General features: G+C 43.9%; 1 protein-coding gene across 1 annotated transcript; it reads right to left on the reverse strand.

Annotated features, from left to right (window-relative positions):
- Nucleotides 1-282: 282 nt before the first annotated feature.
- lrig3 (leucine-rich repeats and immunoglobulin-like domains 3) lies at nt 283-22,223 on the reverse strand. The gene is made up of 19 exons (XM_053862234.1): nt 21,811-22,223; nt 16,442-16,513; nt 16,289-16,363; nt 9,487-9,621; nt 8,671-8,814; nt 8,285-8,428; nt 8,062-8,205; nt 6,609-6,752; nt 4,877-4,957; nt 4,731-4,802; nt 4,105-4,176; nt 3,557-3,720; nt 3,091-3,426; nt 2,656-2,937; nt 2,108-2,584; nt 1,648-1,806; nt 1,432-1,572; nt 1,143-1,373; nt 283-810 (listed from the first exon to the last, which is right to left on the reverse strand). The coding sequence occupies exons 1-19, from the start codon at nt 22,005-22,007 to the stop codon at nt 587-589; spliced, it is 3,294 nt and encodes a 1,097-aa protein (XP_053718209.1). The 5' UTR covers nt 22,008-22,223; the 3' UTR covers nt 283-586.
- Nucleotides 22,224-22,783: the final 560 nt, after the last annotated feature.

A 22,783-nucleotide genomic window follows, 5' to 3' on the forward strand; every position in this document is an offset into this window, starting at 1 on the left:
AATCGTTCACCATTTCAACTATAAAAAAAGCTTTTTAAACGTGAGTTTTATCTCAGATTTTCAATCCAATTGTTTTGCATTGTCACTTCATAATGTCAACTTCTAACCTTCAATGACCTGTAGTGACCTTTTTATATAGTAAATATGACTCCTCGTGACAGGAGATGCTGGAGATGGGCCTTATCTCCACCAGTTGTCAACAGCTCCAGTGAGAATCAAAGGTATTGGTCAAATGACATCGAGACATTGTCTCTCCCAGGTCCCCTAATCTATCGTGACACTGACAGAAGAGTTGACATCACACATTAAGGTTCTTTATTCTCTTTACACATGTGCAAAACATCGCTTCATTCAAAGCCAACAACAACATGTGACCTCTGCACAACACAAGAAAGGAAGTAAGCAAAAATAATCTGTTATGTACAATTTACAATAAACTTTTCTCATAAAACAATGTGTACAGTCATGTAGAATATTCCGCTGAAGTCGTCTGTTACATTCACCGCTGGCACCGCCTCCTTATTGCAAATGTTCTTTCAGTGAGGTAGAAGTTTCCTTTTGGTCTTCATGTACAACAAAAGTCTGGCTAGGTGCTGGACCTGCGGGTCAGATCCGTCCTGCCGCCGTCGAAGGGCTCTTCGTAAACGCTGCTGCTCTGCTCTAAATCCTCGTCCTCCTCATGATGGGAGTCCACGTCTGGAGCTGTGTATGGGTTCTCCTGGAGGGATGTGCCACTGTTTGATACTGACGGAGGGAGGAACCCGGGGTGCTGCTCCTGCTGGGGCCTCCAGGGGGATTTCCCAAACGTTCCTGAAAGGGGAGGCGGGGTACAGTGAGTTCACACGCTCGCCAAGTTTTGTAGGATTTGGACGACAAGACAGAAGTGGAGTTTGTTGAGTAAGAAACACTGTGTGTGTGCGAGAACACTTTGTCTGGTCATCACTCCTTAACACTCATTTTCAGGGTTAAAACTTCAAAATAATTGGGTTATTATAATTAGGTTTCAGTTTGGCTGAGAATAAAGGTTATGTTGAGTCATTTGGTTTGGGTGGTTTTGAAGAGAAAAGAAGTTGCACTATGAAACTCAGACCTGAGCAACAGACTGGTGGGAACAAAGGCAGCGTGAGGCTCAAAAGACATACCCATGAAGGAGCTGTACGATGGTGGGATGCAGTCCTCCGAGCCTTCATTAGGGTCGCTCTCTGTGGACGTCCGGCGGTCGTCTTGCTTATAAATGGTGCCGCGATGGAGACTTCCATTGGGGAACTGCATAATCCCGGGGGAGGAGCAGAGGTCATAGGTCTCAGACAGGAAGTAGTCCCGTCTTTGGGGGTTGTAGGAGTCAATGTAGGTGTTCGATCTCTGTTCGACTCCTGGTGGAAGAAGCACTGTCAGTTGAGAATTTTGAAAAAAAAGTGTTTGACTACTGACCCGTGTAGACGTCTGTCGGGTCAGCAGAATACATGTTGTCTCTCCGCAACAGTGACCCGATTGGACCTTGATAGTGACACAGCAGAGGATCCAGTGCCGCCTCAATGTCCACTTCACTACCGGTGTCAATCTGGCAGTGACCTGCAATCAAAGGTTTTATTTTTAATGCCACAATGGAGGCAAAGTTTGAAGACCAAGTGGACCAGTAAGAGTTACCATTCATGTCTTTGGGCGGCATGTAGAACCCGCTGATGGAGGGTGCCATGTACTGGTGACCGCTGCCACTCTCAGATGGGATGTAGCCATCTTGTCGGTCCGCTAGCGTGCCCTGAGAGGACAGGTAGCTGGGGATGTCAGCGGGCAGGTTGGTCTCGTCTGGAGGTGAAATGCAATGAAATGTAAGTTAAGGCGAAAGCGACTTGTGTGAATGCTAACATAAAGCTTCTTGTGGGTAGACAATTTACACAAACAATTTATGCATATTCAAGTAGCCCAATCGCTAAATAGTACTAGCAACAACAATGCTAAAAAGGTTAGCTTGGTTAAGCTTTTTTTTTTTTTTTTTTAGAAAACAGGCTATTAAGTCTGCTCAAGTCCTTAACCATGAAATGAAAATACACTTGCAAATTATACAAATTTTTGTGTTAGGAGCATTTAAGATAATAAAATGTCTGACCTGTGTTGGTGACGCTACAGTCCTCGTTGCGTCTTCGCGTGTGGTAGATTATCACCACCCACACCAGCGACGTGCCAACCACACAGCAGACCACCGCAATGATAACAATCCCCACTGTTGTCCAACCGTCCTCGTCTGTGCCGGACCCGCCGATGATTCCAACCCCGACGGCACCCTGCACTCCGGATTCGCAGTTTGGATTGGGGATGACGGCGAGCCGGATGTTTCCCCTTTCTGTGCCGAGAGCGTTGGACATCTCGCAGGTGTACTTCCCTGCATCTGCTTCCGCTGCATCCACTATGATGAGGAGCTGGTTCGCCGCTGCAAAGAAGTGGCGCTCCGTCACCACAAGGGGGCTGTCGTCCTTAGTCCAGTTCAGCCGGGGTGGAGGGCTGCCGCCAGCGATGCACTGGAGCACAGCAGTTTCGCCCTTGGCCACAGTTCGGTCCATGAGTGGGCGAAGGAATGATGGCGTTTCTGTTGCAGAGAATATATACATGAGAACAATCATCTCATGTTTACAATCGATTTAAAAAAATAAATCTGACCAAGAACAGTGAGGGTCGCATTCGCGGAAATGGAGCCGGCTGAATTCTGAGCTGTGCAGCTGTAAACGCCGATATCCTCCGTCTTCACATCCACGATGAAAAACACGTCGTCCTCTGGCATTACGTGCATGCGGCGTTCACGAGCGGCTGGGAAGTCGGTTCCGCCATCTTTCTGCCAGGCAATCTGGGGCGATGGGTGACCCACGGCGGCACACTCCAGTCTCGCTGTCGCCCCAGCCCGGATACTCAAATCCATTGGGGTCTTAGTAAAGGATGGCATCACTGCAAAGAGCAACAATGACACCACTGATCAAACAAAAAGGTTATGAGATCTATAAAGGCATCATAGGATTAATATTCCAGACAGCAACAATAAAGACATTCACCAATTATGATCCTCTTTTTATTAAATAACAAGCTAAACTGTTGACTCACTGTTGACGGTGAGTCTGGCCTTGGTGGAGTACGAGGAGCCGAAGTGGTTGGAGATGACGCACTGGTACTTTCCCTCACTGGTGAACTGCACTCCTCGGAGCTGCAGCGTGGTGGTGTACTCCGTCACCTCCGTCTCGCCTGCTGCCCCGCCCTGAACGCGCAGGTGCGCCTGGTTGTGAATCTCGGCGTCATTCAGAACCTCGTTGTCCTTTTTCCAGGCGAAGGTCATGGGCGAGTCGCTGGAGCTCGCCGCCGAGCATACAAAGGTCACGTTGGAGCCCTTCAGAGCGGACTGGGTTTCGGGCTGCACCGTGATCTGAGGTTTCGGAAAGTCGTCTGGAGCAGAGACGCAAATTTATTAAAATCCTGTGTCGGGTAAATTTCCACACCATGAAGCCATCTGGGTCAGCTGACGACCGGAAAGGCGACATGACAGTGTTGGTGTTGACTCCACGGCATGACTCACCGCACACAAACTCCTCTGCGCTGACAGCAAACACACTCTTGCCCTTGAGCAACTGCGGGTGGGCACAGCTGGCGTTGACACTGGGCAGGAAGGTTTGCTCTGCCACCCAGACAGGAAGCCACTTCAGCTGGCAGTCGCACAGCAGGCTGGAGGTGTTGAGGCGTCTGAAGGGAGGACAACACGTCAGAAAGAGAGACGTAGCAGCGGTGGAGCATTTACTAATGCCAGTATTCCTGAGTAGCATTTGTTCAGACAAGTTCGTACTGCAATTGTGAAAAATAGGGATCAATGGATTCACTTCAGCAGAACGCCCTCTAGTGGACAACATGTTTACAACAAATATAAAACTCAGTCATGGTCATGGGTTAACAAAGAGTTTGGATCATGAGCACGACCACCAAATATTGGGAAGGCAGCAAACATGTTGTGACTAGACTATGACCAGGATGTCGATATTTGCCGCATTTAACATCTACTGTGTAAATAGGCGAATTAAGAATTGAGTCGGTATTGAGTCATGTGGAGTCAGACGACAAAGATTTACTTACAGCTCCTGGAGGTTCTTTATTTGAGAGAAAGCATTGGCCTGGATGGACATGATGGCGTTGTTGCTCAGATCACTGCAACACAGGAGGATTTAGTCAAAGATCTTTCCACAAGTCCCAGTCGCACTTCCTGTCTGGAACTAGATCAGTGCCACCATCCAGTAGGACAGCAATCATGGCTCATCTTATTTCTACTTTAAGCCTGAATTTGCACAAAATCTGCATTGTTATAATTCTCCCACCATTGTTTTAATGTCATGGAAATTGTTCTGAGTGAAACTTAAAACATCGAACACAGAAGCCACTTTAATCGCACAACATTCTTCAAAAGCAAAGCTCACAAACATATTCATAGCCAGCTTTACTCAGAGCACAAAAGCAAATCAAAATCTTTGACACATTTATGTCGAATAGTGGCAGCAATCTAACTCCACAGGTCCATTTGCACAAGTTTGAGTTTGTCAAATAAAAAACCTGTCTGAGCTCCAGAACAATAAAGACCTGGGTCAACAGCTCCAGATTAGGCAAGGAAGAAAGTAACTATACAGATGTTGCACAAGAATCCATCGATACCACCAACATCAAGCTGCAGCAACTTTCCATAGTTTAACTTTATTGACAGAACTCACAGGTGCTGCAGCGCGTCCAGACCCGAGAAGGACTTCTTGGTGACTGAGCGAATCTGGTTTCCCTGCAGAAACCTGCAGACAACAAAACAACTTGGCGTCATCTCACACGTCCATCTCCTTCCATAAGATGATTTTAGGCTTCTCACAGTTTCTTCAGATTATCCAGAGCAGAGAAGGGGCCGTTCATGTCCTCTATGGTCCAGGAGATTTCGTTACTCTGGAGGTCCCTGTGGAAAACAAAGACAAACCGCCTTGTAAAAGAATCCACACCCAAGAAACCGCAGCGGTACTCATAAAATTTCACGAATATTTAAAAAAAGTTCCTCCCTTGTTGTTGCTTTTTTTAACAGGAAAAGAGGTTTAAGACTAGAAATGAAGTGCCATCGGATGTTCTGACACAACTTTTAAAAATAGAGAAGATTTCCCTGAAAATAGCGAGAGTAATTCCATTTTAGGAGACTCAAACACATAAAACACTTTAAGGGCTGTAAGGAAGAGTGTATACACTCTGGCTCACTAGATTTGACTCCCGCGTGCCAGGGTGACGTGTATAACAGAATATCTGAAGCACTGCACTGATATGATGCCTTGTCTTTATGCAATTCTAATTCAAACAAACTGAATGATGTCGGTGAAACATTAACACAAAAAAGAAGTTGAGAGGCTGAAGCTTGAGGATGAGCTGTCATAAAATGAGCTAATAAATAAGGAGTTATAGCAAAGCACTACAGTAGGTAGTGATGACAAATAAAAAAAAAAGCCGGAAAAGCTATAATGCCAATATTCTGCACCTATTCATGTGAACCACTGAATCCACGATAAAAGCTAACAATAAAATAACTGATACCAACCAGATGCAAAACTCACTAATATATTCATTTATTATTTCAATTCCCAGCATTAATGCTAAGATTCTAATGAATTAATATTGAATAAAACCCAAATAAACAACCCCTTCAATCTGACAATCTTAGTATCAAGCTCAAATTTCAAGTCCAATTGTGTCTAAAATATTTTTCAAGTTCCATAAAAAAAATGGAAAATAGTTCCGTCTGCGTTGTAAGTAAACCCCTTGATACGTTTCCCTGAATAAATGTCACTCTTTGATCCTTCCTCGTGTAAACATTCAGTTTCATTCCTGGTGGGCCTTGTTACGGCTGACTGAGATTGAGGATGTGTGTGTGTGTGCAGAGGAGTGGGGTCTCGATGCCCTCGAGCAGTCCACCTAGCTGCACACCTGCCCCGCAGTGACCTCAACAGCTTACATTTGGTTCCAGTTTAAAAAAGTCCCAGCAAGGGGAAATGTTGGGAGCCCCCTCTGTGGGAACAAGGGGGGATGGGTGTGTGCGAGAGAATAATAATGGGGGAGGAGGGTTGTTGAGGTCGGGGTGAGGTTTTTTTTAAGTGTGTGGAGAGACCTCAACACGGTAATCTATTTCACATCCCCAAAACAAATCAGGCAGGATATTTCCACTCAGGCGGAGGATTGATGGCGGAGGTGGGCTGTGAGTAAGCGGGGGAGAAAAGTACGGGGCGACTGAGTGGCTGCACTGGTCACGGATGGAGGGAGAGGAAGCAAGAGCAAATACGGAAGCCTTTCAGCCACAGCGACGGCATTTTAAAAACACCATGAAGCCAGACGGTTATCAGAGTTGGGATTGTTAACCAGACGTTTCAATAAGGCCTTACAAACAACTTTTTAATAATTCATTTTTTGGTCAAATTTCTGACATTACTGTTTTAACGCACGTGCTCTCTTGGAACAAAACAGTTTGTGATGCTGTCACGAGGACACTATTTTGAGAAGCAGTGTCTGAGAGATGAAAACACAAGTCAAATTCTGAATGGTTCTTGGCGTGACAAGTCACGAGAACTCACAGTGTCTGCAGGTTGGAAAGACCCCGGAATGCTCCGTCTGCAATGAAGCTGACCCGGTTATTCCCAATGTGAAGTTGATCCAGCAGACTGAGACCCACAAAGCTGGATTCCTCTAGTCTGGAGAGATGGTTGGAGGAGAGGTTGCTGAAAAGGAGAGAGCAATTATTTTCATATAAAGTAATGACGAAAACTGGATTTTGTTACAGGAGATGCAGTGATCATATTCTGAAATGAGATACACACATACACTTGTTTCTTTAAACCTTGAAATTCCTTTTCATAATGTAAGCTTGGGAGTTGAGGGTTTTCGTGTCCCTTGTTGGAAGATTCTATTTGGAAATTAAATAAAAAAATTACCCGTTCTAGACAAAAAAAAAAATGACAAAGTACTGCAGCAACCAATTGCAAGTTGAAATAAAAATAACACATTACAATTTCAAAGCTAAGAAACAGGCTAAATACCACTCAACTACTCAACGCAGGAAAATCGATCGACAGTTGAAAATGTATATTCAGATTTAAAAAAAATATACAGCATATGAACATGATTTTTTATTCATTTTTCTATTCTATTTCTATTTTCTATTAATATATACATTTTTTTCTCATTCATTCTAAATCAACTGGAATTTTAAAATGTAAAAGTGAGAGAATAAAAATAATGAAAACAAAATATTTAAACTGCTTATTTTTTAGGTTTTATCTAAAATAAATCCATGTTTAGAACTGTAATGTCGCTTTCCGTGTGCCGATCGGAACCTTTTGTCCCACTTGACCCGAACTTTCACGAGAATGATGGCCTCAAAATTGTGCAGCGAACCATTTGAAGGGAGTTAGTTTATACCACAGTAGCATGAAAAGCAATCACAGATCTGGCGAGCGGCTTGTTTACTCTCAGGTTTATGTGATAAGGGCGAGACAAAAACAAGAGGATGAAACAAACAACAAGCTCTTTGTGGAGCCAAAGGAAAAAGGCTCCAGACACGGCAAACACTGAGGTGACTGTTGCTGTAAACAGCCACAACAAAGGAAATTCAATCCAGAAAAATTCGATCCGGGGCCACGACTTGATGGGTGGGAAACGTCCATGAGTCACGGCGCACTGTTTAACAAGGAAGCGGACAATCGCCGCTTATGCTTCCAATCAGGAGCATGAATAGGGTTTTAACTTAAGGATGCTGATGTTTCGGTGCACTAGAGCAGAGTGGACGCAAAAGGGTGTGTAATTTTTCTGGCAGCGCCCGACTGTTGGCAGCGTCCGGCCGAGCGTGAGAGATTCTGCTTTGTCTGTGGCGGCGGTTGGCGGCAGGAGGAGCCCCAGCGTGAGGAAGGGCAAGCGGGGGTGCCGTGGAGGAGAGGGCGACACACTGAAGTGTTGGGAGTTCAGAGGATGAATGGAAAGTGAGGACGGAATAACAGGGGGGATATGAAGGGGGGGAAGGGGGGGACTCACAGCTCGCTGAGTTTCTGGCAGAACTCCCAGGCGTCAGGTCTGATCCTACTGATGGCGTTGTGGCCAAGGTGGAGCTGCTGCAGAGTCAGCAGGCCGTAGAGCCAGCCTTTGCTCACCTCTGTCAGGTTGTTATAGTCCAGCTGCCTGCAGAGCAGGGGGAGACAGGGACACACAAAACTCAGCGCTCGTCCTCACCACGACGTGGCAACAAAAGGACACTTACAGGACTTCCATGTTGCTGAGGCCCCAGAAGGCTCCATCCATAAGGCGACTCAGACTGTTCCTCTGCATCTTCAGAGAGCTAAGAGCGTGCAGTCCGTGGAAGGTGAGGCCTTCCACCCTGCGGACCCGGTTCCTGCTCAAATCCCTGAAACCACAAAACACTCTTAGATCGTTCTGCAGTGAACACAATATGTCAGAAGTGAGATGTACGTGCAGCCTGAACGCTGGACAAGACTCTCACTACTACTGTAATTATAGTCATGAGATAAAGTGTTGCTGGAGCAGCAACAAGGTCTGGGGGACTGTTTTCAGGTGAGTGAGGGATGAAGTGGTGTCACAAATTCGATGTGAAATTGATGATTTTACAGAAATAGCTTATGAGCTTACAGGTGCTGGAGGTTGGGGAGCTGGAAGATCTTGGCTGGGATGGAGGACAGTCTGTTGCGGTTCAACCTCAGAACCAAGAGACTACTGGACAGGTTGGTGAAGCATCCCGTCTCCAACGACGAGATACGATTGTTGTTGAGGAACCTGAGGAGCAAAGTCGTGCCGTTATCAACCAATCGTCTGACAAGACCACCATCTTATGAGGCTAGGACATGTATGACACACTTTCTGTGGGAAATGGCGTCTGAAGTAGGATGGGGTCTGCAACGCACTCAGGCATAGGAAGCACTTAAAAGAATAACAGCGACCTCATGCTATGGTTTGGACAGGGGATGGAATAAGCATATGAGAAAATATTGATACGCTCAAATGAATGAATCAAATCAAATGAATTTCGCGATATTTGTATTATGTGATATTGTCTTGAAATTTTAGTTGTCTATATTGATATTTACGCCATTGATACCTGGATATGCTACTGTACTTGTGACATTTTTAAAAATCTTATTGCAATATATTGCTGAGCTTACAATATCGCAATATATCGTAATGTATTGCATCATCATTACTCTATGGGGACACGTATCATATCGTAAAATACCTGCCAATATATAAACCTAATGTGGAATGGCCAACCTGAATGTGGTACATTAGAAGAATAACAACTCCATGGGTAAGGGACTCTAGTTGTGACTATTGCTCTTATCAAAGGAACAAAATCATGACCAAAAAGTCCAGAATCGAATATTCAAACCCATGCAGAATCACATACAAAGGCTACGCAGGGAGATTAACAAAACAGTTTCGGACACTTACAGGTTCTTGAGAGGCAGACTTGGGAAGGACTTTGCCTTCACGTCCACAATGTTGTTGTTGCTGAGATCCAGTGTTTCCAGTGCCAGGAAGGGCTGCAGCTGCTCCATGGAAATCCTTGCGATCTTGTTGTTTGCACTGAAAATACAGAAAATATTGGTCCATTAAATGGCAGAAACACTGAATCTGAGCTGCGGCATGCGCCCGGTCCACATTCCCACAAAAACTAACCATAAATCACAACGCTATGCAAATCTTGCCACCCAGAGAGATTTCTTTTTCTTCTTGTTGCTTGTTTGAAAGCGACCTGATCAATTTGCCCCACTTCACGCCTGCTCAAAACAACCTTTTGGTTTAGAGATGTGTTATTTTGTTTATAAGGTAATTACGAACAAGGTATTTAAAAAAAGTAACCTGCCAATTACGGGGCTGATGAATACCATTCCCTCAGTGAAAGCAAGCCCCGGCAGAGGCCAGCAATTTCCTGAGCTGCACGCCTCCTAAATTGCAGTGCAGGGACTGCTTAGTTATAAACAGAGGCTGTACAGTGCCCTCTTTGTGTATCCGACTCGCACTCCAGAGAGAGAGTGAAAGGGGGAGGCAGGAATTCCCTCCACTGCACCAGACTACAGAACCCGTTTTCAGTATTCATCACTTATGAACCCAGACGCTACACCTTACTGACCAGTGCTGTTCCTAAGTCACTTCTCCCCAAACCAAGGAATGTCCAAAGAACTTTTCCATGTCGATTCAAAGTGGCGTGTGGTGCCGGTGTTTACTTGGCTCACTGACATGATGGATAGCAAGACAGGTAGAGGCAGCTATGTGGAAACGCTAAAGAAAGAGTGCTTCAAGAGTGTTATTCAAGGCAGATGGGTACATTTGGGAGAGGCCATTGTGTACTCTGCTGTGAGATGAAAAGTAAATATCTGGTCCTTGAAGCATTATTCTGGCCTGTTATGTTTCGATCCAGCAGTGTGGGACAGTCTTGCACAGTCGGGCATGCCAATACTCGTGACACCTGTTGCAGGGGTACTGCACATTTCTGGAGGGTCAGACAACTGTGTACACTTTATGCAGTGCCATAACCCTATAAATTGATAAATCACAGCCAGCTGTCTGGCTCTCTTCAGAAACATTTTAATATTCATGTAGGCAGGAAACTGACAAAACCCACAAAATGAGTCACTCTCTGTGAGCAAGAACTCTACCGCATACTGTGCATAAAAATATGGGGAATAAATGACGTCACATACGTTGCAAATACGAAAATGACAACAAATTAATAATTCACTCGTAGACAGCAACAAATCACAAACATATTTGACAGATTAAGATCAGGTGTGAAAAATCTAAAAGTCTCAGTCTTTCAATGCATTCATCACAATGGAAGAAAGGAGATAACCGAGTTGAGAAAAGTTTGTTTTGTCTTACAAGATGCAGCCTGGAACTTTCTCTAAACCGCGATTCTTTCCCTTGATTTTACATTCCAAATGCAAAAGCTGGAGGTGAGACCATCCAGAGGTGATAATTAAAGAATTAACATTCCTAGTAACAGGACAGGGGGACGGATTACTCGCGGATAAGGAACAAAGAAGGAAGTGTTTGCGATGCAGGACTACGTGGGACTGAGTTCCTCTGATCTCAATCTTGCAGTCTTATATTCATCTTTCCCACTTGCGAGTGAGAGACGACACGGCACCATGGTGCGGTGAAATCAAGATGTCGCACGTTAGAGATATTCACCAGCGGCGCTCGCCTTGGTGTACTTTAGTACTTTACAGTGTTATCGGTGTAAATAAACAGAGGAGCAGTGTTACCAGGCAGCAAGGGTCCAATTGCGCTCTGCTTTTGTATGCCAACACTCTTACAGTCAGTGGTGATTTTATCTGTTCTTCTCCAGCAGCTTTTCTGCCCCCTGAGTTGAGGGCACAGCGGAGTAATGTGAGGGAAAGCGCTCTAAAGTGTCTGTCAGTTGCCCTCAGGCACGCATAACTTTGTGGACCTGAACTCTGTCTGAAAAATGCATCAAAGCTGCTAGGAAAAGGGACTAGAGTAGGAGCTTATCGTGGCAAACATTTGAGGGTCTTGTACCTTACAGATCATGTTACATCTTTAGATGGGGCAAAAGGCATGTGTTCTCAATCTCAAGATAGACCTGGCTCAGACCAATACTGTACTGTTGAGTACTTCCAATTGTCATGTTCTTCGATGGACAAAGATAGATAGACATGTGATTAATGTGGAGTCTGGAGTCGGACGGTGGGGTGGAAACAATGTGGAAGTGGAGCAAGAAATGATCAGGGCATCATTGTAGTCTGTTGTTTGGAAACATTTGGTTTGCCTACCAGGACTCCAAAGAACAGATGGCACCCCTATATCCACTATCTATTACGTTGTACTGCTTAGCCAAAACAAAATGCATTGAAGGCTAAGGACAGAAGAACATTCAACACGTCTAAATGGACCAACTCTGTCGGACTATTTCATGGTTTGTCATCAACATTAGCTGGTTTTGCTCCTTTGGCCTGGAAATGCAGTGGAAAGGCAGCACGCCGATATATGGTGGCCAAGCTGCGATCGAGAATTGGGCATCCATTTTTTTAACGTTTTGCAGATGCCCGGATGCCCCCCTAGCAAAAAGCCTGGCCACCAGTCAAGTGACCCAAAAGAGCATGAAATGATGGTGAATCCAAGCCACAAAAAAAACGCTCAGACAATAACATTTAAAAGGAAATTTCACAGATGCTACAAAAAAGTAAAAACCTGTTGTCAAACTAAAAAGTGCTCTTTTGTTCACAGATTTGTGAGGCTTTTTCACGCACCATAGCCCCCAGGTCCTGAACAAAAATGCACCACACCACCTGTGTCTCAGTTTTCATGTTCCACAGGGGAAGCCAAGGAAAACCAGTCAGTCCAGTTCTACCATAAGGGGGAAGGAAGCAAGTAAAGAAGTATGAGTCGTATGCTTTTGAGTTTGAACACATCTTGTAGCATTTTTGCTAATTCCTTCTCTCCAACCCTCCTGCATTTTATCTAACCATAACTACTAGATACTTACTTATTAAAATCCCCAAATTCCCAAGCACATTCCGAATCACTGTTGACAAGTATGTGATGCAGTACAGTTCAAGAGCATTACATTCACTCGGCTAACTTTTGTTTTATTGTTGATAAAATAGTTCTGCCATTGATTTGTGTTTCTGGAAACACTTCTAATGGAAAGTTTTTTCTCCTAAAACTGTCTAGCTCGATTTGGGAGACGGTGTGTGTGTGTGTGTTTGGTATTTCCTATTGGAAAAAGAACTGAGTTTTGAGGAGCCGTCTGACGAATCCCCCGCTCTGCTGCGGCGCCGGTAATGAAAACCAGGATTGTGTTTGCGCTGGAGACGCTGTGCTGATGGCGGCGGCTCATATCTCGCTCTCACAGTGGACCTGTGCGCCATTCTGGCACGCACTAATAAAGCAAGGAAACATTTGGGGGAATAAATCAGGAGACAGTGTCAGAGTTGACGCTCACACACAATACTCCAAACTACTCATGTTTTCATTAGAAAGAAGACAAGTGCCAATCGGACAAAGCATTTTGCGCAACATGCCAAAGTACTTCTGTGCTGCAGTGGCCAGTACCTATCACCAGAGGACGTCCATGGAAAAACATATGTGTGAGTCTCCCAACTGTGAATCATGGTAAATACAGCTGGTTTCAGACGTTACCTCGGCAATGTGATCACTTTATTTTCTATTGTTTCTTAAATGATGAATACTTGTAGTCATTCAGTTAAAAACAGAAACACTTGTGTTTTGGCATGTTAAACTTTTAAAGGCCCATCCGCAATCAGTCAATGCAGATTCAGAGGGACGTCCAGTGACAATGTGACCAACACTTTTTATTGAATAATTATCTTGAATAATACATTTTACTTTCCATAACTGAGATATTTAGTTACCTAGTTACTCTCCTTATGTGCTAGGCGACTGCAAAAATGTAAGAATATAGATGACCAATAGCAAGAAGGCGCCGATAGAACTAAGCAAAGCCAGCTGATGAACTAGTTTGTTGTCAACCTTTAGCCATGTTAGTTTCATTTTTTATTCAACATGACATTTGTCCTTAGCCGCAAGCCAAGTAATGCGGGAATTTGGTCAATAAATGACTGACCTTCCTAAAGTCAATGCTCCTGAGTCCAATGATTGTAGCATTATTTTGTCTACCCTTAGAACAACAAGCTATTTTCCACTTTTCTTAATGGTCTCTCTGGTTTTCCTGGGTGAATAATCAGTCACTTTGTGAACTCAAAGACAAAATAAAAACAAGGCTGATTTGGATCATTGTGGGAGTTTGGTTCTCATGCACTCCTGACTTCCCGTCCGCTCCTTCACTTCCGCGCACAGTGTCTAATCAGACCTGAAATCTCCAGGTCATTTGTTTGACATGGGCTGAGGGATTTAGAGACGGTGAGCCGCCCTGCCCCCAAGAATTCCTGGGAAATTGTTCAATTAATTAAGATGATCACGTCTCAATTACTACCAGCTGCCGAGTTATTGCCATTTGTTTTTACTCAGAGCCGCGAGGTCAAAGGAGTCGGCGAGAGCTGCCGCTATGTCTGACTGGCTGTTTGAATAAGTGCTATTTGATACCCCCAGGTCTTTTTTTCTCTCTACAAATCTCACTGGTCCTTAACGAAAATGTTCCACTGTGGAGGGCGGAACGCTAAAAACGACGTGTGAGTTTTAACATCTAGATATTTTTCTTCTCTATCCTCGACGGAGAATGTGTATTTCTTGTGTTTAGTCAGCAAAAGCCTACTCATTGCCACCAAATTTGTCTCTTATAGATCAACGCACAAAAGGAATTCAACCTAAAATGTAGCGTCATGAAGCACCTCCTCCATGTTGCCAGTTGTTGGAGCACAAAACATGGTCATAAGGTGATCCATTTCATTGCTGTTGTTCATACACTTTTGTCAATTACTATCACACTTTTAAAAAATATTTGTTACTACACTGACCACAGTTACTTTTATTATTGTCCATTTTTTCAACATACTATATTGGTTGCTGTTCATTTTTAATTTCATTTTATTTACATTTATTATCTTTGTATTTTAAGAAGACTGTTGAGACTATTCTTCTTACCTGAAGTTTCAATTTTACTCCCTCCTTAAACTATATTTTTTGTTAATTTGTCAAAAGAATTATTATCTTTAATGCCACTGTAATGATTTCATTTCATTTTTAAAAAAAATATTTTTTACGAACAAGGTCAACTAGTGAGTACATTAAATATTAAACAAAACACAAACTGAAGCGAAACACCAGCAGCTTCGGGGGACGGTCTTGTCGAGACTTGACGCGCATCAAACCGCAGCACTGACACATTCCTCCACGAGTGCTTGGTTTGGCCAGGAACAAAACCAAGACTTTTAAAATTGCTGAGCTGACACTCACTTATATCTGCCGAAGAGCACGGATCTCGCATTTTGGATAGAGCGGTGGAACTTGACAAGATGAGTTAGTCACAGGCTCCCACAGGACTGCGTAAACAACCAAATTCTTCTTGTATGAGAAAGAATTTTTCCTCAGGCAGCTGACTCATTATTGTTTCAGGCCACTTTGAATTATTTTTACAAGATGTTTTGAGCTGTTTTAGAACCAGATCATCATATTAATGCAACACAGTATATAAGGTTACTTTATATGAAGTTATTTAAGTTCATAACATTTCCATAACAGTTTGCACAATGTTCTGTTGTTTCCCCAAACTTACTTGTATATTTGACTATAATGTTTTAACTGACTATAATAGAAATGAGCTCTGTGTTGGCAGGTATCTTGTGATCCAATATGTATCCTGATACAGGAGCGGCAATACAATACATTGTGAAGTATTGCAATAATGTAATTTCAGCAATATATTGCAATAAGAGCCATCATTTTAAGGAGGAAGTCAGACAAAGCAGTACAATATTGTGCACATGAAAATGAGTTAATTGTTACGATGTCAGACAAGGTAGACTTTGTGAGAATTGAAGGGTTTGTTCTGAAGGAACCAAAAAGCTTAACTTGCACTGTATCTAATCCATTGCCCACACTATGGTCATTGCTTGGGTACCCCACACTCCCAGAGCACGCCCGATTCTACATCCTAGCTTGCCATATACCGGCGTAATCTGGTGGCCAAGCTACGGTTGAGAATCGGGTGTCCATTTTTTCATGTTTTGCAGACGCCCAGACGCCTCCCGAGCTAAAACCCTGCCTCCCAAAGATCACCTTGGGAACATGTTCTAACCCTTCACCACAAGCGTCCACAAAAACTGAACCTTCGTAGGTCCTGCCAGGGTGAAGAGTTGGCCCTCTGGTCAACGGACAGCATGAAAACCACTCAGCCTTATTAGCAGCCTACAAGTAAATGATGGGCATTTAAAATAAACTCCCGTCCAGAAAACTGCTTTCATGTCTCCGTCACAGTCGTCACAATAACAGACGTCTTCAAACTCCCTCAGTTATATCACACCAAACCCCAAATTTAGCTCCATCCTACTCCCAACCAACTGACTTTCTTTTTTTAAACAGTCAGCATGTCCAGCTTAAAAATAAACCAACAACAGCAGCATCGGCCACAGAACATTTCCATCCCAGCTAATGGCCTTTGACCATGTGACTTGTCTGGGTTCTGCCGCCATGGCTGGCCCTTCGTCTGGGAACTGAACCAGAGGGAAGGAAGAGGCGGAACCGCTCTGGCCCATAAGACAGTACAATAAGCAGTGACATTAGTGTGACGTTATTGAAAGGTTTCACTCACAGTATCAGGGTTGTGATGTTGGAGGAGGCGGGACCCAGGTCTGGTATTTCCTCCAGCTCGTTGTGGTTCAGTTTTCTGTTCAGAATTGAGAATTGGAAAAACAATTTGAGAAGTTGGACATTTGCAGACCGTGTTGTTTACAGCCGGACTTACATTTCGCTCAGATGTTGTAGGTTGGAAAACAAAGTGCTGTCGAGTGTCTGCAGTTTGTTGTGGCTCAGGTCGCTGCCAGGAAGAAGAAGAAGAATTAAAGTCCACACCACAGACTGGCTCGTAATCACATCCAGCACACATTAACGCACAGACGACGGATCAAAGGAAAGGCGTGTAATGAATCCAAACGGTTCCAAAAACCAGCAGCACTGGTTCGGAACCAAGTGGTCCAGAAAATGAAATCAACATGATAACTGTCAACTAAAGTCAAAATCAGTCGTGGAAATGCATCTGAATACATCAGAGTTGAAGCACTTTGAAGGTCATTGCTGGATTGTTGACAATGAGTCCAATGGATTTACATTCACACAATGAACAGTCCATTTCCTTTCACAGAAGGGCGGCTCCATAAAACCCCAACAGGCGATTCTTTTCCCCATAGCATCACATATGATACATGGACCCCCAGTGACGGGATTCAACCAACTGTGCAGTACTTGTACAAGATGCAATGTATCACATGATTTAAGGTCCAACCTTGGAACTACCATCACCCCTAAAAGCCCTGACCCAGATCAAGAAAAAAAATCTGTACGCAGTTATTTGTAATGTAGTTCGGAGTTTGACAAAATAAGAGCAAAGTGTTTTTTTGCCAGGCAAACGGCCCACTTTAGGCAGGCTTTTTTTATGCCATATACCGGTGGCCAAGCTACAGAAGAGAACCATGCGTCCATTTTTTCATGTTTTGCAGACGCCCAGACGCCCCCTAGCTAAAAGCCTGCTTTAGGGGCCAGTGGGTCACAAGTTGCCTAGAGCCAGGGGTGAGCAAAAGTGCTGGCCTTGAGAGTTGGTTACGTCCGTCAACCTCAAAATTCCTCATCGCAAGTGTCAAACTAAGTGAACAATTAAAGTAAAACAATCTCAACTTTTATCCTTCAAGGACAAACAAAGACACTGGGAAGATCATTTGAGGTTTAAAAACCTGTCTGTCAGGTCAGTAGTTTTCCACTTCAGGAATATGTTTCACAAGTACTGACAGAAAGAGTGAGGTTTTATAATGGTTTTCGGCGAGGTCACACGCGCCATAGTAGCCTCACAGCCAAACCACTCAAGCATGATGTTGTGAAACTACTTGCTCCATTTAAAAAAAAAAAAAACAATTCTAGTAGTCCACAAATCCATGATGTCTGATGTGGGAGACGCTCTCTTTATGTACACAGACCAGTCAGACAGAAGCCTTGGCTCCTCAAGCCCAGTATTGGCGTCATTACATCCGTGAAATATATGTTGAGCAGAAACAGCATTTATGAGAATGAAAAGCACCAAAGTTGCCGTGTTCTTTGGTCTTAAACTGGAGGCACAGTCAAATATTGGTGGGAGCTTTCCTAACGTTTGGCATTGGTTGATATCATTTGCGTCATGACACTATTATGCACCGGTTGTCGCAGTGTAAATATGAGACCAACTAAGTCTGGATTTGGCACATGTGCAGTACAGTTTCTGCGGTGGCTGGTGTACTTGCGAGGATGTGCTCTTTTGAGCTGAGGTGTCAGAGTTCTTTGGTGTCCGTTGTGAGGTAATGAACTGAACAATGTGACATTCAAGCATCACGTATAGTTATAGCCCGGTCTAGGCACGATTTTCTTCACACTGGTAGGCACATGGTCCGCGATACTAGAGTGAAGAGAAGAGCAGGTGGGTTGTGGTCTGATATCATGGTGACATCAAGAAACGTCTAGGTGTCAAAAAAAGCTGAACTGGCTGAGTCAGTAGATTTCTGTTAGATCTATTCTCCACATGAGGAGAAACCTCACTTCAGGATACATCTACATCTGTCGGAAAATATTCATGTGCTGGCTCACACTACTGATTTATGTTTTTTCCATTCATTCTGCTTTTAACATTTCAACAAATCAGATTTGTTGAAAAGGTCGTGATCTATGTTTGAATAGCTGCGACAATGTTCAGGCTTGTTGCCTCTCCACACCTTAAGTTCTGTTTAATTAGTTCTGTTGTGTGTCTTCATTTCACCCTAAACCCATCTGGATCTGAGCCTGGGCTGAGACTTGTCTGCTCTTGGACCAGACGTCCTCAGGAGAGGAGGAGAAAGTCTCGTTTTCACTGCTTGTTTTTGAAGAGGCGCCTGAGAAGGCGAGCGGAGCTCCATAACGCCATAAAGCGGTGGAGTTATTGACGCTGCTGCGCACGATCAACGCTGCGGTGCCAGACACTTTTTTACACCACTGACCCCCTCCCTTCTTCTTACCTCCCTCATCTGGAAGCCATCAAGTTTCTTGTGGAGGAGGGGCGAAGCCCAACAACTGGTGGTGTAGTCACAGCCGTGGAGAAAAAGCGAGAGCCTTTCATATGTCTCAAACACCCTGTGAATAGTCTCAGGCCTGTTTTTGTGCTTTAGCAGGAGTGTTATTGGAGCATTCAGCAGCCGTGCAACCATGAGTGGACGGTTTTGGAGTGAGTTTTGCAGTCCAGCTGGGATACTGAAGACAAACAAACACAATCTAGCAGACTATCCTGGGCAGTCTTCAGTTTCCCAAGAATTGCATTTGCTATTAGAGCAGACAACGTGGAGTGCTATGTCACGAGTATGTTGTGGAACATTGTGTCAACATCTTGATGTAAAATGTTAATGTAATGTACCCCAAAGATAGATGGTGATCTGCTGGTGGCTCAGGTAGATGACATGAAAACATACAAGCAAACTTACATGTTCATTGAAACACCTCCATGTGTCAATACTTGCCACCTTTTGAAAAGGTTGTTGCATGTGTATCATGAGCAAGTGTGGACACCTCTGCAGTAGTGGGTGTAGCATGGGAAAAATACTGATATCACACTGGACCGATAAACCCTGAGGAGCTCTGACACTTCCACTTCCCTCACAACAGCAGACAGTGAGTGCACAGAGATAACATAAACAGGCCGCAGCGGGCATCTGCTGAGTCGTGAAGATCTACAACTCTGTGTTCTTATCAGGAGCTGAAAAGTGAGTGAAGGGGGCGGCAATGAGGGTTAGGGTTATTTGAGTCATCGCGGAGTCGCCAGTCAGAGAAGATGGAGGGAAACTAGATCCAAAATCTGCAGACATAATGGTGTGTTTCTATTTGCCCAAAACAAAAAGAAGCGCCAGGATTTTTGTTCTGTGGACGTAAGATATTCGTTCTCAAAGCTTGAGCAGCTTTTTCAGTGCGTTTGGAATCAATGTGGTCCCTTGATCTACGCTGGACCCAATCTTGAGAGACAGACGTGTATTAATCCAAATCTCATTTCAGTCCTCCATAAAGTTCTTTAAAACCATACTGCGACTCGTGTTGGACTGAAAGGCCCAATGACTTGAAGAGCAGCGGAATGGAGCAGTGCCTGGCATCTTCATAAATAAGTGTGCGTTGAATTGAGTTTCAGTCAATGGCTTTACAGAGGCCACATGCCATAAATCAGCATTTTGGAATTGAGACATACACTATAGAGTGGTGCTGGGCGATAGGCTCTACATTTTAAATTTGCCTTAGTTTCATATTCAATATGACTTGATATTTATTGATATTATTTATATATTGCCATATAAGAAATTGTTTTGCCATTGTCATATAAGTAAATGCAGCCTCCTGAGAGGTTGCAGAGGCAGTATAAGGCAGTTGTCACCGCAAGACGTTGATGTAACCAGCATGGCACTCGTGGAGCTACAAAATCCCACAAAATTCCAAATATCAAAAGCTTACCATTTCCATATCAGATATTAATAAGGTATTGATTGACCTGAACGCTATGAAGCTCATCACTACTATAGAGGGTTTGGGTTTACAATACAATACAATGTAAAAATATGGTCAAATATGGATATTCAGTTTTCCACTCTCATAAAGAGGGTTAGAAGCTCAGTCATACATACGTATAGTCAAAGCATCTTTCCCACAATGAACTTTCAACACGTTCTGAGTGAGGCGAGTGCGCAAGTGTGACGAGGCCCCAGCACGGACCCAGGACAGACTGGAGAAACTGTGCCTCTCAGTTGACCTGGGAACACCGACGTATTTCCCCTATAGAGGTGGAGAGGATTCTTATGAGAGGGATGTCTGGGTCTCTTTGTTTTGACTGACCAAATGCATGTGGGTGAAAAGGGACGGATGGACACTATAATATATTGGACTGTATCCAACTCAATACTGACAATATAGGGTAACTTGATAGCAGTTGAAACTTCAGTTCGTTCCACACTTCCAAACAAGACCATTCAGAGAAAGTCTGGATACTCTGAAAATGCACTCTCTATTTTTGATGTTCATATATTTCTTTTAAAAAAGGATATTTTAGATTTGCCAATGATGTCCAAAGATCTGCTTGATCTATATCTACCTATATCTTTACCTGTTCTTGGCTTCTATGGGCCGGTTGATTGTTGGGATGAATTGTCTCCTCTGGACCAATAAATCATTCTAAATATTTGACACTGACCTAATATTTTTTCTGTGTCCTGTCTTCTTTCCACCAACAAAGCTCCCAGCTATTTGCGGTTCCCTTCTTTTGACTCTCTCCTCCCCCATCAACCCAGTTTGTTTCTCGCTAATCCTCCATGCTCCTCCTTAATCAGGACCATCGCCGGCTCCACTGTTGCTAATTCAGCAGAAATAATGGGGTGCTGGAAAACAAAGGGTCGGTCCGGTTAAGGGCTTTAAGATGTGCTGGAGAGCCACTCGTAAATTAGCGTGCCAGAGTGAAAAGAATTTTCCCCCCATGTAGACCTTCTTCTGAGAGTCTGTTTTCTCTGGCAACCTCAACTTTCCAGAGCAGCAGATTTGGGGAAAAAAACTTTTTCTGCCCAGGCGCCGAGTCAAGAGGCTTCAACACAAGGACGATAAAAAACAAACCCAGCCAATAAAAGTCCTGTACTTATGATCATCTGTGAACTTGGACGCCCCAATAGTTCTGTGCATCTGCTGCAACCCAGTCCAGGAAAGTGAAGTCCAGCACTGAAGTGATTTATGCTTTTATAGTGTTTTAACAGGCTCTGGAGTTCCATGCAAAGGACCAAGCCATTAAAATGTGTGTTTGAATTGCGATGAGGAAACACAACAAGATGTGTTTATGAATGCATAACACCAAAAAAGGTTCACATTTAAAGTTTTTTTTTTTTTTACAAACCCAAGTGAAACCTTCGCTCTCTGGACTCTCATGCTGAGAAGAGGCAAACAATAAATCGGATTAATGGATCGCTAATTGAAGCCAGACTGTAATGACACATCTAAACACAAGTTTTAGAACTTTTTACGCATCTGTTGCGCATGTGTGCCCAAAACTGCCAGGAAGAAGCCATTCAAAGATAAAGCGCATTTCTGGTGGGGAGTTGAACTTACAGTTGCACGGTCCATTCTGGGAACGATCTTGGGATCGGGGCTCTTTTCAGTCGACTGCAGTCCACGAGCTCCCCAGAACACGAGCAGGGAGCGGGACACGTCCTTAACTCGGTAGCGGTCCCACGCTGGACGCCCCAAAACACCCCGAAGAGCACGAGAAAACCCGCTAATGTGCGGCACTGCGTGGAGAGAAACATATCCCCCCGCAAAAACAAACTCACACGCGACTGAAAAAAATAAAAATAAAATCCAAAAATCACTTCCAGCAGAGGTTTTCCCGAAAGAACTCCAAAGTTAAATCCTTAAATCCACGCCGGTGGAGCGTCGCACCTCATGGTCGCAAAGCAAAAAGTCAAGAAGAGGTCTGAAAGACGCTTCCATTCCTCTGAGGAAACTTTCGTCCGCAGCTGTTGTTGGGGAACTGGTGCCGATGGTTCGGATCCCCACGGAGCAGCGTGAGCCCACAGCGGAGGTATGCGAGGGCGGGGCCATGAGGCATGCTGGGAAATAGAGTCCCCGTGCTCACAAGTTGAGACCGCGCTTTTTGCATGAGATAAGCCTCGCTATAGTCACATCAAAGTTCATGTTTGGGCCGTAAAGTTTGAATTATAATTGTCATTATGATTAAGACGATGAACACCATTTACCTCCGGTTAAAAACGCAGAGCAGTCAAGGAGGTTCATAACAAGACCACTGATGGAATGGTAAGGTTTTTCCAGGGCAACTCCGAGGCAAGATACATCATTCCACATTTTGGAAGGCAGAAATTACTTGAAATCAGCGGGCAAGGATAAATATTAATAATTCTTGATGCAAATATAATACTATTATTACTACTGATGATACTACTCCTACTTCTGCTACTACTACTACTACTACTACTACTACTACTACTACTACTACTACTACTACTACTACTACTACTAATAATAATAATAATAATAATGAAAGGTGTTAACTCAAACGTACAAT

Source organism: Synchiropus splendidus, chromosome 4, assembly GCF_027744825.2.
Source record: "Synchiropus splendidus isolate RoL2022-P1 chromosome 4, RoL_Sspl_1.0, whole genome shotgun sequence".
Classification (NCBI taxonomy): Eukaryota; Metazoa; Chordata; class Actinopteri; order Syngnathiformes; family Callionymidae; genus Synchiropus; species Synchiropus splendidus.